The following is a 16,675-nucleotide window of genomic DNA, read 5'->3' as shown; positions in this document are numbered from 1 at the left end:
CTCTCAGAAAGAGCGCTTCTCAATGAAAGAAAAATTCATTCTGTTTATGGTGATGCTACTGCTGTGCCAGCAGCACTGAACTAATTGCGGTAAAAGGTGAATGATGCTACGTCTTGCTACATTTCAGCAAAATATCTGAAATCTGCGCTCACCCTGCACCGAAAGGGTTGCTCGGGCTTTTGAAAACGAAACTATAGTCCTCGTGTGCCGCTTCTCTGCACCAGAATCCTGCGCCACTTCTTCTTGCCTTTGATGTACAAGAAACCTGTGTTACACTTAGCTTTCACAAACTTTTGCAGAAGACTGATGTTGTCGTCGAAAAGCTTTATGAAAGCACTGAAGAAGGCAAAAAAGTAACAAGGAACTCTGGAGAAAAGTTTCTGGCTGTCTTCAGGAGGATCGAAGATCCCTATGTCGGAAGCTGTGGGAAAATTGACTGCCACCAGGTTGAGTTACCGACCATCAAGATGGAAGAGGACGGTGAATAGGCTTTAACCAGCGGTGTGACATCTGAATGGCGTGTACATTTAATAGTGCAACATCTGTTATTAAATACGGTGCTCCAGCTTCACACCGTGTGTTTCACATGTTGAATGCTTGCTGTACGAACCCCATGATCATAGAACGGCAGAAAGCTGAGCTAGTTGGTAAGGATTCATTATGCAAAAAAGAGGTGAGGCGTGCAGACAGGACACAAGTTGTCCACTTCTTTACTCTTGTGTCCTGTCTGCACGCCTCACCTCTTTTTTGCATAATGAACCCATGATCATTTCCATCATTTATTTAGTGATGCCGGTGGTCGTTTTTACATTCACATTCGAATGCCAAATGCTTGTAACTTTAAAGATTTGCTAGCATCACGTATCTTGAGGTTTACGTATTTGCTAGATTCCTTGATGCACCAAATTACAAGGCTCTATGTTGCTACTGGACACCAACTAAACATTCTAAAATCTGAAACACTTAAGTGAGGTTTCTCATTTTAGAACAAAAAATATCCCTAAGTGCAGTTGACGATTTCTTCATCCCATGACTTCTTAGAAAGTGTGCTTGTTGTAGAATATGTTTCAAAACAACTTCTGAAAGTTATTTCTATTTTTCTATATGTGTATAGCGCCTCAATCTTAGGTTCTAACAGTTCACTCATTCTTGAAAGACAGCTTTGAGGAGAAGCTTGGAGCAGGCTTATATCTGCCGGCCTTGTAATTTTTGCAGTATCTTCATCTATTCATGTAATACATCAGCCACACAGTGTGCCGGTTGCCATGGCTTTGTAATATCTTTTATTTTCAACATAAGTTAATGTCAATTTACTTCTCAGGAGTGCTGATTGAATGACGTATGTTCCCATAGGCATTGGTTAGCATTTTCGTCTTTTGGCTAATTATTCTAAGACATTTTTACAGTATCAGAGTGACTGCCAATATAATGGATAAAATATTGACCAATTTGCAGATTATAGACAAAATACAGCTAACAGAGAAGTACTATTAATTAAGAGCACATCTAGGTAAGAATCTAGTCAGGTCTTGTAGCCATGTATGAGGTGTGCATTTCTGGTCAGACCTAATTTTCAGTTTATAACAAAACCCAAATGGTACCCACACTGTCAAAAAATAAAGAAAGTTTGGAAATGATATTTTTGTGAAAGGAAATTTTATAAAAAAATGACCCCCACCAAAACAAAAGTGTTTTTCATTAACAAAACTTCAGTTTCAATCATTTTCAATAGCAGTTGGTTCATGTTGTGAAATGAAGTAAATGGGCATTTAGATTTACCTATGTAACCCTCACAGATGACCAATTTACTTATGTCAAAGGTGCAGCACACATTTTCATTTCCAAAAGTGCTGTCGCAAAGTATGATGAGAGAGACAGGCTCAATCTGTCATTAGATATAGAAATTCATATTTATTTTTTCTTGAAGTGTTATACATTTCAGCAAGCCCACACAAGGTTTCTGTGAGCACAAAAACGTGCAAAATATAGAAAGTCCAGAACATAGTCTGTTATGTTACAAAAATATTACACAGCACTTTTAAGATAGTGTTCCTAATGCATGCTTTTGAAGCAGTCATTGTTTAAATCTCTAGCAGATTGTAATCTTCAATATTTAAATAAGGTCATTCTATATGTGGGCTAAGTATATATCAACACCTTGCAGGAAAGTAGGTAAATATACGTCGGTGCTTTCTTACTCATGAAAATTTTTATATGGAATGATATATGCAACTAAGAGTGCTATTAGCAACAAAAATATGACACAAAAGTAAACAATTTGCATGCAGAAAACATACTTGTCCAAGGCACTTCTAGGTGTGCATTATTTGTCATTGAGCATAAAATGTCCACATTGTTGAGTTCAGTGATTGAAATTAGCATTCCAAATGATTAATTTGCCCTGTTCATCTTAACATGTAAAAAAGAAAGTACAAGATTAATAACATTTCTTGAATAAGACATCAATATATCACAGGCCAAGACTCGGTGTTCGCAATGCACAAATTCATTACAGTTAATGTTAAAACATGCTTCCACCATCAATACAGAGTGCATTAAAAAGTAAAAGTTTTGTTCAAGCAAAACAGCATGCAGGTTGCTTGCATTTGCTAAATCATGTGCTGTGTTACAATATTGCTGCCGCTGGTAAACATCTAAAAAGCAGTGCTTGCATGTGCTACACAGCTCTTAGAATATGTGGTATTTGTATTGTACCGCATTGTACCATTGTACAATGCGGTAGGAAAGAGATTGTACCGATACATAACCTGCCAAGCATTGTACCGATACATAACCTGTCTCTTCACCCATGGATTGAAATGGAAATCACCATTGGATTGAAATGCACTATCACTGTTTCTGCTTCCAGCATCAGCTATGATATGCCAGTACATACGTTAACAGAAAGCTATGACAGCACCACCTTCAGAGGTCGGAATTTCGTTGGGTAACAACTGATTATGTGCAAGCATTGTCATGTGTTTGGGCTCGCTATCCATAGTATTTAAGTCATAGCCTCGTATCAAAAGTACAAAAACGTAAGGCGTACAATACACACCTCTCAATAATACAGTAGGTTGGCTTACTGGCATGGCCGCATCACCCAACATATGATCAAAGTTGTTACCAACAAAACAGTGCATCGGTACACACTTCAATAAAAAAGCACACAAAGTGATCTTGAGTAATACGCACACATATTGCACGTAAGAAGGCGCGCTGCACATATTTCAACAGCGTTCAAATTGCACAGCATTGCGAAAGCTAGCAAGCGCTTCCCAACCAATTAGGGGCCAAACTCTGTAGACAGCTTGAACATGGAGAATGTATTGTGAGTGGGGACGACACCAAGGCTTCTGGCCAATAACAGTAGCCAGGATGTCATCCAATCACAAGCTTTTACACTTCAACGTTTGGTCCCTTGTCACTAGTAGAGGTGCGCAGACGTTCCGCATTCTGAATACAAATCAGGCAATTCTTTCTATTTCATTCACATTCCATCTTAAAATGAGACATATTTTTTGGCTAAGTAACGGACGCAGCAGGATTACGTAAGCTTCAACGAGGAGCATCAATGCAAGTGACGACTAGCCACAAGAGTGGCACAAAAAAGGTTGATGCAATAGAAATTTCTATAGCCATTCATGTGTTGCATTGTAATGTGCAATTATTTACCCTGGCCTGCTAGCTCAGCTTTAAGGAACAATAGTCTACAAATTTGTTGTGCCTGTTATACATTTTTTTATCTTAAAAAAAAAAAACATTTGATTCAATAGTATTCACTTGAATATTTGAAGCAGTGGAACCTACACTGATTTACGTCTACATTAAAGTAATTTGCTTAAAGGAATATTCATCAGCCAGTTTTTCCATTATCCATTATATCCTTGTTACTGCATATGAAAAAAGCAAAAAAAAAACTAGTTTGATCCCAAATTTCTACTGCAAATTGAAGGCCAATTATTTATTTTCCTTTTTTGATATTCATACTCTATTCGATTAGAAAGTTTTAACATTCACACGCCCCTACCAATGAATAGCTAGCACTAACCACAGCTTTCACAATGCTTCGCAGATACAATTAAGATAGATTAAAATAGTTAGTCTTCTTGAATGGTCTCATTAAGCAACAGCACTCAGTGCATAATCATATGTAGCAGATGGGTGGCTTTGAAAAAAAAATGTTATCACATTCAATCGACAACAGCGTTTCCTCAACCTTTTGGTCGTAAGGCATTGCACTGTAATTGGTTCTGGCAGACGAAAAACGATGGCACTTGTGATTCTCGTGATGCGACACCGGACAGCAGGACAGTCTTGCCACTCTGGCTACTTCGACGGATCGTCGGATGACACTGGACTGCCACACTCCTGCACCTTCCTTGCTGGTAATGAGTTGCGTATTTCGTCCAACTTCCGGAGCTGTTCCTGCAGTTCAGAGTTAAGTTTCAGTTCAAGAGTTCAGAGTCAAGAAACGTGAAGTTGATTCTAGGCAGGTTGTTTGTCTTCTCTTTTTCAATCAATAAAGTACTTCATTGTTATCATGTGTCTCTGTTTATCAACAAATTAAGTTTACTGTGACTTACCTGTAAAGTTTTAAGGTATTATCAGATCACAAAAAATATGTTTGCCTGTATTCCACGATGCTCTATCAGATTGTGCAATTATGTGCACAATCTTTGTTATTGTCGGGACACAGAAAATTGATAAGCTATCTAAACCGATCACCTACTATGGCAGAGCATGCACTAATTTGAAAACCTGGCAACTGTTGAATAAAGTGTGGGCAAAAACATTTCTATAACCAAACACAAACAACAAAAAATTGTCGATGCCTATAAAGAACTGCTTGAGTGACCAGCAAAAAGAATAAACAGCTATAACTCATGGCTAGTCAAATAAAACATTTTGCTGCTGAACTTTATGGTCATTATCTTTACCTGAGGAGGTACCTGATTACAAGTTTTCGTACCATGAAATTCAGTCGACTGCTCATTGTGTACATTATCACAATTAAGTAGCTAATAAATTAAAATTCCTGTTTGACTTGTTGCTTATATAAAAAGCCAGAATCAAGAAAACAGCCAACATAGAAAAATGCTCGTCCTGGTTAATTATGTTGTTTACAAAATGAGTGGCCTTTCATTTTCCAAGAGCTGTAATAGAGTACAGCATTACTCAATTAAGATAACTCTCTTTAATAAGGCAAGGCGTCATTTCTTTTTTTCTTTCTTTCAAGTGCAGCAATTAAGGGTATTCAGTTGCTGTTCCTTGTCAGGTCTAATGGGCTAAATATACAAAATAAATTAAAATAGCATGAAAGTATTCAGAAAAACATTTGGCCACTAGCGACCTGGATGGAACATGTACCTATAATAGCTATAAATAGCTTTCAATGAGGCATGCAGGTTTGCTTCCAAACATTGCGCTCACACGAAGCTGCCAATATTTTCATGCACACTATTCATTCATTCTCCCAGATGTGACTTGAAGAATACCATGCTTTCATCTATGAAATTAGCCTATTAAAGTGGTATAATATCATGTTCAGTGACAATCCTCACAAGAGTTGTACACCATTGCTCATTATGCACTCCGGCTGCCACTTAAGTTGAAGTTCAATAGTGCTATTTCCACGAATGTGGGGTTCTAGGAGAAAAGGGTGAACGTAAATGAAAAATGCTGAGATTTTGCAACGCTAGTGGTCAGGAGGGCTGTTTACAAACTACAAAGATGCAAGGGGAATCTGTATGTGTTTCCAGGATGAAAAAGTTTGCAGTTGTGGGAAAGCTTGACCTCGTCTCTGTGGATTGAATCCAGCACCACTGCACTTCCAAGGCAAGTTACTGTATGCATATTACAACTGAGATAACCAGGAGGCTAGTAGATGTCAGTGCAAGGAGTCAAAGCAACCGCTTAAGCGCGTCGTTCTTTTGACCAAACGTGACCTTATCTTGCTTTTTTCTTACGGATTATTTTCAAACTTCACTCCATCGAAAGCCCTTCCAATGCTTTTTCAATCTATTTGCTTCATCTTTTAAGCACGAAAACCTCAATTTATCGCTTCACTATACGATATATGTGCTTTTAAAAGTGCCCCAGACGGCACAATTGGAAACGAGGAAACAATGGTTTATTTTACCGTGTTTTAAGATGTACTATTATGCTAAGCAAAGTTCTTCACCAAAGAAAGTTTTTCATGCATTCTTGGACTTATAAAGGCAGGTCAGAGTAGAACAGCGGCTTCCTTCGGCACTCGCGAATCATATGCGAGCTGTCAGTGGCAGGCGCCATCATTCCAAATATGCCAAAAGGCACAAAAAGCGCCTTTTGGCATACAGACCACAATAATTAAGCACGCGCTTCCAGTGCTGACGAAATGGCTGCCATCTGTGCTGTAAGACATGAAAACTGAATCAACGTGGCATTCTATGCACTGAAAAGATGCCAATATCTATGTGGTGAAAAAAAAAAAAAAAAAAGGCGAGATAACCGCATATTTCAAACGCTGGCACTGCAAGCCTTCGGTGCAGCAAAAGAAGAAAAAAAAAAATGCGGCTGTGCGGAGTTCGACGAAAGTGCTTTGAAAATGGGAATTGTTGCCGTTGGCAAAACTTGAAGCTATAGGAAACCCTGATAAGCGAAATCGTGTCTGCGGCAGCCCACAAGGAAAATTCATATTATCAAAGGAAGAGTTGGCATCAAAATGGACATGACAGGGAGCTAAAACAGAAAAACGTATGGGTTCCTTTAAAAATTTTGTAGTTCAACAAGTGATATTTTTTTCACATGAGCTTAGAGGAATGAAGGTTAAGAAAAGATTGTGTTGCGAGACGATATCACTCGGGGTTTAATTTATCTCATGCTATGGACAACGGTAATTAACATCTCTATGAAGTTCAGTACACGTCGTAATTGCAGGGGATTCAGAACTGAGCATTCAATGCAGTTCGTTAGAGTGAACTACATATCATGGTTTCACGAATATGATAGTACCATGAAACAGACGTGGGAAAGACGAGGATATGTGTGTGTGTGTTTGTTTGTCTTGGAACTAGCGGCGCTGCGCAATAAAGTCACTTGAAGATAGGCACCGAAATTGGACCTGAACTGACCTAGCGAATCTCGTCATTGGACCTAAAATCCTTACAACAGCCTTCTTAGTGTAGTTGGGTCCGTTACATCATCACCATACTCCTCCTGCCATCAAGAGGTTGGCTTTTCCGCAAAGTTCAGTCGCATAGTGGCTAAGCTCACTGCAACCTGCAGTGCGAATTTGATTAAACGAATGTAGCGTTATATTTGCAGAATGAACCCAAGATAACACTTCTGCAAAAAAAGCTCAAGTGATGTACTTTCCCTGCGCAAATACTGTATTTACGGCTGTCAGAAGGAAAAAAGTCGCTCTCACTGAGTGAAAAATTGCGATTTCTGTGATTTATTTCAGTGCATGGCACGAATCCTTTCAGTTGAAGCATGTTTATCCTTTCTTCCAACATGACTGAACATTTCTTCCCTATAATGGTTACGTCATAAAGTACCGCAGTACTTAAGCGTTTGGTCATCCAAGTAAAAAAATAAAATAATAAAGAATAATACTAAAACGAAACCCTTAGTTCAAAACAGTTGGTCCAATTGGTTTTCGAACAAACAACAGGAAAAAAAAATCCTACTGGACCTAATTGCTCTTTCAGTTGAAACTCGTTGGTATCGACATCAGCAACGAAGAACAGACCCGCTTACCTTGACAGCTTGCATGTGCTGTACCCGCTTGGCATTGATCACTCTCATCGGGAATGGATTCAGGTCACCGAAGGCAACCTGCATACACAAGAAAAGAAGAAACTATTAGAAAGTTACCTACAACATAAGAAATTAAAGCCGTCAATGCAACTTTCAACAGACATCTGTATATGTACACTGCATTCTGGAAGGAATTTCAAAAACAGTCCTTTACGCTTCATTAGGCTGCACCGAATAGAATCAACATAAAGTTGCATAATCTGGAATGAACACGGACCAAGTGTAGCTACTTCACCTAAGAAATTTACCATGTACTGATGCATATTTGAGTCATGGGATGTGCCTGCAGCGCTGGGAAAAGCTGATTCGCGCTTGCAGCGCTATTTCACTTTGAAGAAAACTGCAGAGGAGGTCAGTTCTGTTAAGCCGGGAATACAAGAACCGTACTTCATTTGCGGGCCGTTAAAAACAATCACGGAACAAACAGTAAGTCCTGAACCGCCGACGTGTAGGTCTTTAACACCCTCCGAGACATTTCAATACGGCGCGCGCGCTAAAGGTATCGTTCTAGTTACTGCCACTGCGTGAAAGCGCGGCATTATAGTCTCCAATGTCACGCCCAATGCTGCATTGACCATCTCTGAAGCGACAGCAACAAATAACGTGTCTTTCTTTATATATTTATCTACGGCTATGGTGCGGCGTCACCCCCGCACTATGCGGCTCAGTTCCGGTGCGAGGGTTTCTGTCCGATATCTGCAGCATGACTTCATGGCCTCCGAAATCGGGAGCCCACGGGTGCGTTGCCGGTCTCGAAGGCCCCAGCAACAAACAACGGTTTTCTCGTACGGCTATGGTGCGGCGCCACCGCCGCACTGCGCGGGTCAGTTCCGGCGGGTTGCGGTCCGATACGTCCTCTCCATTTTGCTCTCTCTCATCCACTCTCTCGCCATCGTCTTCCTTGACCAATCATGCTCGCGGGACAAGTTTTGCTCCGCGAGAGAAGCCTGCTTCTCTCGTGAGCGCCGCATCTCGCATTGCGCGTTCCTCAGTTGCTCGGCACAGCTCTCTCCCGCGCCTCGACGCGACAACCATCTCTGCGAGACCTCCCTCTCGTGCGGGAAACGAGTTTACTTTTTTCTCTTTGCCCATCTTCGGGAACCTAGCGCAGAGAACGCGCGCGCGCGTGTTGCCGGCTCAACGACATCGACGTCAACAAACAACGTTCGGCGGATTTTTCTTTCCTCCCTTCTTGGCTGTCTGTATAGTCGACGACAACGTTGTTCGTGTCTTCTGAGCGACGGAAACATGGCCCGGATCGCGTTGTACCTGGCGGCCGTGATGCTCGCCGTTGTCTGCTTTTCGGCGCTCGCTAGCGCCGACCACCACGAGCCCAAGGTAAGCCGCTGCTTACTTCCCCCACCCGTCGACTGGATAAGGCCGAGTGGCGGTCTGTCTGAACTCCCGCCCGTTTTCTGTATACGTGTTTTCTTTTTCTATTGCTGAGACGCGTCGCCAGCTCGGCGTAATCCGCAAAAGCATGCAGACCGAGTCGTGACGCCTGTGTGCCGGTTTGGACACCGACATCAAAGACATTCCTCCGGGGATGTGTGCTTGGGGGGATTAGCGATGCGTGGTAGGATGAATGACAGCTCGGCGCCGAAAAAAAAAAAAAAAAATGCGTTCTCGCCGCTGCTTGCGAGTTCGTTTGCATGTTTATCGCGCTCGTGTCCAGACAAAAATGGCGCGAATCTCGGTAATCTTGCCAGTGGAGCTGTTTCTTTTTGTCGTAGCTCCTGGAATGCAATTCGTTTGCGTGCGGAATCAACTGTTGTATTCGCTAACCAGCGAGCTTATTCAGGTTCATTTCCGTGCCTATGACGAAACAAGTTTTGCGGGAATGGCGCCGAATTCTCGTTGGTGAAGAATCGTACGCGCGTGCCATTCACTCGTTTCGTGTGACATGGCCGATTGTTTGCTGCGGCAAATCCGTGAAGACGGCACACAGAAACGTGTCGATGCCAGTTTCCACAACGGTAACGCTTGCTTTGTTACTCTACAGCTAAGCTAGTGCAGGTCTACAGAAACTATTTCAACGTAAAGCTCGTTTATCGCGAAGCAGTTTTTCTTTTTGCCGACGCAGTAGCGAGCTGTTCTGCACGACAGACGGCTCAGCGGCAAAGCATGGGCACCGGCCGGCAGAAGGCAAACGTCAAACGGGAATGAATTGGGTAGCGTTAATTCGAGCCCGCAGGCCAGTAAATTGCGTAAATGCATAACGACCATGCGTTGCGAACAGATTCTGACTTCGGCCATTCAAATGCACTTTTCTATCATTGCGGACGTTGTAACCTACTCGCACGACGGACGACATTGAGGCGAGACGTCGAAGGGACCTGCGCACGCAAGCACGAGCTTACTGCTTGAAATTCTAGCACCTGACCAAATGCATTGAGTGTCGCCAGAGGCATCTGCTGAACTACGTTTTCATCACATTGGGCACCTGACCAGTGCGTTTCGAAAGCGCGTAGCATCCAAATGCAGCGCACAAAAGAGTACGCAATACAACGTTCGTACTTTGTGCACCCGTAACTTGACGATTAAGGCGCAGAAAAAACCACATTAAAAGCCTCCGTTGGAGCTCGTCTGCCAGGGTCCTGACGACCCAGTTTCGTCTTCTAGACCGGATATCTCGGCACACTTTATCTCGATCGGCACGCTATGCGCTTCTAGAATCTGAGCAGTTGAACGCAGTGACTCGGCAAAAGAACGGAGCCGTCGTTCGCAGCCCGCTTTTTTATTGAATGCGCAAGATTGCGATGCCAAATTCACTTCGCTGAGTAGTATGGATGGTACGCTTCGAAAGCGCTGTTCCGATTTGTGCCTATAGTTCTTCGAGCCGGGACATTGCTTGAGACAGCCGTTCCTGATCGACTCTGCACGCAGTGGAAGTTCTATCATGCCAGTGCGCAATAGTTCCTTCGCAGTGAAGCACTGAGTGTGCGATATCCGCTGACATTTGGCGCGTTTGACGATGCTGTCTAGCTGCGGCCGTGGGCGCTGAGCCAGGTATTCGCGTAAGAAACATCAGCGCTTGCTTTTTGACTGCAGTTCAATGCCCGAATTTCCCATATATCTCGAAGGTCATGCAAGTCGACTGGTATCGTACACATCTACGAGATTTAAAAAAGAAGTGCAGTATGATAAGCGCACGTCGAAAAAGTTAGATATATTGAAAGATGGCTCGCGAAGCTACACCTGCCAGGCAAGCGTGTTTGACAGTGAAGCTGTCGTTACGAATGAAGGAAACGATATTACTGATTCCAGGCTAACTTGAGGAACTACGGTTGGAAATTTACGGGCAAGCTAAAAGCTCAAAAAACACGTGAACAGCGGTTGCACACGTTCTGTGCGCCGTCGCAATTAGCATTGTGCGTAACGTCGCCGTTACGCACTAGAAGCCGCAGTGAATGCTGCATGCGTTGCCTTTGCGCGCCTTCTTGCCTACCTATTATTTTTTCTCTAATTTGCAAATTATGGTCAACTCCAGCCAGAGTGCTCTCATTTAGTGACCCGTGAAACTCGTGAACAAAAAAGGAAGAAAAAAAGAAGAGCAAGGAAGTACGCGTCGTTGGGATTCCTGTCTTTATTAGTCGTCCTTCGCACTTCCCGCTCGGTATGGTTTTCCTTCTTTTTTTTTTTTAAAGGTTTCTTTCAGCACAATTCGGCCTAGCCTAGTAGAGCCTTTTGTTGGGAAAAGGCCACGGCGGGCTGATGCCCCTCCGAGGCCGCCGTTCGCCGCGTTGTAAAATTGGCGACGGTCTGGTGCCACTGACCCATATAATCGCGGTCGGCGTTTATGTCGCTCCACGCGCATGCATGCATGCCTGCCGGGTTGATCCCGAACAATGCGGACTAGCGGCTCTCGCGAACGTTTCGCTTGTTTGCTTGGAGCGTTCCCCATCCCCCTCTCGCACTGGTAGAAAAATTGACGTTTGCTTTAGAAACGGCTCCTCAAAGTGGAATTGATCCAACACGTTGGATTGGCCGAACGCGCACACACTTGTGCTATACCACTGTTTTCGGCCGGCATGTCCCAGCACCATTTGGCCTATGAACTTTTCCTCCCGTGACTGCACTTAATACAACTCGTACTTCAGTTTTCCTCGGAACGAGTGAAAAATCAAATGACTGTCTATAGAGTTCACGTGGCACGATTTTCCCTTGCTATTTCGACCCTTACACCGGTGCGCCATTTGCCGGTCTTATGGTTCCTCCTTAACTGACACGCTATGAGCTGCATCGTGTAACTTGTAGTTCCTTAAGTTTATCAAATTCACCAGAATTCTTGGAAAACGCCATGTATATTGATTGCTGTCATACTCATAAATATTCCTTGGTGCTTTCTTTTTAATGTTCTTTCGTGGCTTATTTATGTGGCTAACGAATATGTTACTCGAAACTACAATTACTCTATTACTACAAATGTGTGAATATGTGTATACCCCCCTCCCCTCGCTGTAATGCTCTTGGAGCGAATGCGGGTTTTTGTCATAAATAAATAAAACAGCATGAATATTTTAATGGTGTTCTTTTTATACATATAAAAACCTTTCCAATAAGGCATTTTTTGTACTGACCTCGTATCGGCGCATTATTTCGTTTAATTTTATGTTGGCATATACAGCGCATATCCACAACAAGAAAAAACACGCACCCCCCTCATCTCCTTTATTTCTCCCTGTCTACACGGCAACGGTAGCAACCCTAGGACCGTCCTTTGCTGTCACGCAGACTCGACGGGCGCGCCGACTTATCCTTTCGCTCTCCCTGGGACAGCATCGGAGAAATCCCGCGCGAGAGGAGGACGTCCCGCCGCAGTTAACCTTGGCGTCTTTAGCGAGCCGCTTAGCTTCGTGTAGATAAGACACAACGCGCCGCTCGAGTATTTCTAAGAATCGCCTGACTTCACACAGACAATGGCGACTGACTCAGCTACCTCTCTCTCGCGACCTCTCTTCTGACCCGTGCGCGCGGCTCGTGCTTCGCGGGGCACGAGTCAGACGCGTGGGTGAAGCCCGTTGTCGCGCGTCCTGCACCGTTATTAATGCAGAAAACGGAGTCTAGTTCGCGATCACGTGGACTAAACGCGACAGGGCCGAGTGACAGTGCTGGGAATCACGTGACCCTGATTTCCGCTTCCAAACAGAGCTTATATGCCCGGCGCCGGTCGACAGCGAACACCACTACAGGTCGAGCGAGCCAGCGAGAATTCTCCCCATGTGCCCCATCGTAACTTCGGCGATTGGTTCAGGAGAAATTTGCTCACACTTCTGCGAACTCCCGTCTCTGTTCGATACACAGGGTAATTCCTTTTTTTTTTTTGAGTGTCGAAGATGGAATGAGCTACCTCAGTCGCTTGTGTGCGATAATGTTGAATTGTTCAAAGATTAAGGAAGCTGTCATAACCAATTCTTGCTTATCATTGCGGTAGCCCAAATCTTCGAAAGCACATTTAAGCAGTTTAGTTCATAGCAGGCGATGCCTTAATTCATGACGTCAAGAATAGAATAGTGCGAACATTTCGTCGCCACCCGTCTCGATACTGCGTTATTTCTGGCTTGCCGAGTCTCCATACTCAGTCTATTTGGTGTTACAGAAGTAACTTTAGTGTTGTGCTACAGTTTCGCTTCACAGAGGTTCAGACATGTGCGTTGGATCTTGATGTGATGAGTAAGTGCTGCCTTTTTGTTTTTCCAAGGCCGACTTGAAGTACACGCTGCACATTGAACCAGGAACTAGCCAAATAGGCTATTTGTACAAGTGCCTTTATATAGGAAAGAAGAAAAGGAAGTCTGAAGGAAGTTAAACATTTCTCGTCGGTGTCTGCGCATCTCTCACAGCTTGCTACTCCAGATGGAATCTTTTCAAGTCTTCTCAGCACATCCTGAGCTGAAGGTTGCGGAACACACGCGAAACCTATGGCTTGGCCAGCAGACGTGCTTCTGCAGACGGCGTTCGCGTCGTCTGGTGCAGGCAGGGGGCCACGCCGTTCAAATAAACAGGGCGGTGGTCCTCTCGAAGCTTTCGCGCGCTTCGGCGCTCTCTCGAAATAGTCGTGCGAGGATGGTGGGTGGGTGGGAGGGGGCGGGTGCTTTTGAGGGAACCCGCGAGCCCTCGGTGTGCCTGTCAAAAGTTTTTGCAGCGGTGTAGTAAACAGCGAGAGAGACCGCGGCGGTGGTTTTTATCGTCTCGTCGGACGGGTCGTGGCGTGTCGCCCCTGCGAGGGTTCCCCATCCCGCAGCGTCACCTCGATCCTTCTTGCTGCCAAATGGATGCGAAGCATTCGACCGAGTGTTCCAGCACGCGCACTTATTTGTCGCCTTCTCTTTTTCCACGGTGTTGAGTTACCGAAGTGCGGAACTCCGACAAGCTAAAAGAGATTCGACAAACGAGAGATAAGAAATCGTCGTAGAATTTGCTTCCGTCTGTGCGTTTTAGCGTTGCGACGTATATTAAGCCAGGTTACTGGCGACGAAATTGTTTCAAAAATCGAAACGGGCATTGCTCGTAGTTCCTTTGCAGCTCCGTGGATCCTATGTATGCTCAATCAGATCGTCAACACCGCAGCTGCGCCACCGCTTTTATCGAAACACCGCTTATTACGAAACTTGCGGCGACGTCGCTGGCCGTTCAGCTTTCATCGTCCGCTCTAGTTTGGGCCGCCCGTTTCGGAGCGAAGCACAAAAGTGCCGCAAAAAGTAGCGCAACCATCACCCGTAAAGATTAACTGACTATGATTGCGATGCCAGTGCGAAGCTCACTTTGCCGCAATTGAATGAGCAGAATGGTCAATCGATCTTCAAATGAACGATGCGCAGCCAAACGTCATCCACAATCGCAAGCGATTACATTTTTGAAAGGACCGAAGGTTGAACACGTTGGTACCAACACTTCAATCCCGGACACAAGCGCGCGCTCGCTGAAGAACACTGTTTAGGCATGACAATTACTCCATGTGAGAGATAATTGAGGGCCTGCTGTCGCTCATGTACTACCGCTAATGTTTAGGTAATTAATAGGCTTTGTCCATCTGCCTTCAGTAATGTGGATTGTGAATATGTCCTCGAAATAAGCAAGTGGACGATAAGCTTTACTGCAAGCAGCGAACCGTCCGTCGGTCTCCACAATCTCTGGACGTCGGCCAACCGTTAAAATGTCCCGTTGCATGCCCCGGGCAAAGGCGAAATGTTCGCCGTACGATTACATAATTTCAGTTCCTGGCACAAACATTGTTCATGCCAAGGCGTTCACGTAACACCTGTGCCTCTTTACGAACATTTTACTGGGTAAGCGAGTAAAACAGCAAAGGTGACCTCTTAAGCGTGACGTGATACGCACGTCTTTTTTTTCCCCTTTTTTTGGCGTATTTGGGGCGCATAGCGTCGCCCATAGCTTCCATTCTTGCGTTTTGCCCTTACGACCGTGTTATACAGCTGTGTCGTCCTGTATACATCCGTGACCGTGCTGCATGCTGTTAATGAAACGGATATGACCAGTGGTAGGCGCTGAACCCGGCGTTGAAACGCGCCGACGCCCGGCGACGGCAACGCAGCAAATGCGCTCCACGTGGTTGAGCCCTCGCGCCGCGGAACGACGATGCGGTCTAGTCATAAGGCATCGAAGTAAGGTCTCATCCGGGCACTTCATTCTGTTCTTTAGTAAGAAAAATAACGAGTGCTGTTATATAGGTCCCAGAGGGGGACAAAAAGGAAAGAACGTAACAGCGCAACAGCACAAACGCATACGCTTGCTTACCGTAACCGCAACGCAGATATGTGGAATTTTCACGCACTCGTTCCTTAATTTGCTGCTTTTTTGGTCTATGTAATTGAGTGCATGCCACTTTCGCAACTTGCTGTACGTCTTTGTTGCATGACTGTACTGACCACTCCCCGCTATGATGACCGGTGGGCCACGCCTGAAGTAAGCTATAGCTATAATCTAAACTTCATTTTCGCGGGTCGTGCGTGATCACGTGCCCCAAATATAACGCCGGTATGCATGCGAACCACTATAATATGCATTTTGTATAGCAAATCAATAAAGCGGCGGGCGCCTACTCGGTGTTCTTGCCCCCAAGGCTCTCTTATATCGTCTCATTTATTTCGCTTTTTTTTTTCCGTCCACGTTTCAACTTCCGGTGGGAACCCCGATGAGCGGCTGCACCTTTATCGCGCGTTCGCCCTCGCTGAAGCGGATATTCAAATTACGCGCATATTCGAGCACGAGCACTCCTTTCACCCCCCTCCCCCTCTCATTTTCTCTCTCCTTTTTTTAGATGTACATATCAGCGAGGCTATAGCTTATAGCTGAGCCGAGGAGAATGCTTCCCTGCACCGCGTCCCAATTCCCCGGGAGGCTATCTTTTCCCAGCTAGGATGCGGCGTAGCTCGCGTTAATGTATATGGGGGCGGATATGCTTTTCTGTACCACGCGATCGCAATTCTGTTTCGCCGCGGGCTTTATGCGACGGGAACTCGGTAACGAATACTTGAGATTGGGCTGTATAGCCAGTCAGGCACGCAGTAACTGAAACTCTGATCGGTAATTCCGGTTACTTGGAAGAAATCTCAATGGCTTGACCGTTCAACTTTGTTGCATGACGTCCGCGCAAGGTTTATAGCGCGCGGGAAGAAGAAAAAAAGAAAATTCACGATTTCCTCATAAAAACTGCGACTGAAAGTTCGGGTCACTCGCGTACACTGTGACGTTGGCCTACAACGGTTGGACCAGAAAGTTCACGATTGCTACGAGAAATGTGAACTTTTGTTCTCTTAAGGCATGACGCTTCTAAATTTATGGGCCATTATGTTATGTATGTCCCCAACAGATATTGCAAAACTGAATGAATTTGAGGCCGCGTGCCCAC

The 16,675-nt window shown here is 44.6% G+C and overlaps 3 protein-coding genes across 5 annotated transcripts in view; 2 read left to right on the top strand and 1 right to left on the bottom strand.

The window, feature by feature from the left end:
• LOC126539133 (tRNA (guanine-N(7)-)-methyltransferase) overlaps window positions 1-4,353 on the top strand; it is a 28,407-nt gene extending 24,054 nt beyond the window's left edge. For 2 of the 3 annotated variants that reach the window (XM_050185866.3, XM_050185864.3), the window contains exon 6: window positions 300-571. In XM_050185866.3, the coding sequence (XP_050041823.1) occupies window positions 300-488 (189 nt within the window). In that variant the 3' untranslated portion in view covers window positions 489-571. Of the gene's footprint in view, window positions 1-299; window positions 572-4,260 lie in introns of those variants that run through there. The other variant, XM_050185865.3, reaches the window with a different exon arrangement.
• The window catches only part of LOC126539132 (TBC1 domain family member 2B-like), a 176,233-nt gene continuing 161,451 nt past the window's right edge, over window positions 1,894-16,675 (bottom strand). The window contains exons 18-19 of the mRNA XM_050185863.3: window positions 7,744-7,821; window positions 1,894-4,428 (exon numbers count right to left, since the gene is read on the bottom strand). Of these exons, the coding sequence (XP_050041820.2) occupies window positions 4,330-4,428; window positions 7,744-7,821 (177 nt within the window). The 3' untranslated portion in view covers window positions 1,894-4,329. The remainder of the gene's footprint in view (window positions 4,429-7,743; window positions 7,822-16,675) is intronic.
• Window positions 8,714-16,675, top strand: part of LOC126539134 (uncharacterized) — a 131,049-nt gene continuing 123,087 nt past the window's right edge. The window contains exon 1 of the mRNA XM_050185867.3: window positions 8,714-9,141. Coding sequence (XP_050041824.2) covers window positions 9,052-9,141 — 90 coding nt within the window. The 5' untranslated portion in view covers window positions 8,714-9,051. The remainder of the gene's footprint in view (window positions 9,142-16,675) is intronic.

This window comes from Dermacentor andersoni, chromosome 11 (genome assembly GCF_023375885.2).
Source record: "Dermacentor andersoni chromosome 11, qqDerAnde1_hic_scaffold, whole genome shotgun sequence".
In the NCBI taxonomy this organism is placed as follows: Eukaryota; Metazoa; Arthropoda; class Arachnida; order Ixodida; family Ixodidae; genus Dermacentor; species Dermacentor andersoni.
Note: the sequence above shows the minus strand (reverse complement) of the source record. Positions and strands in the feature narration are given on the sequence as shown.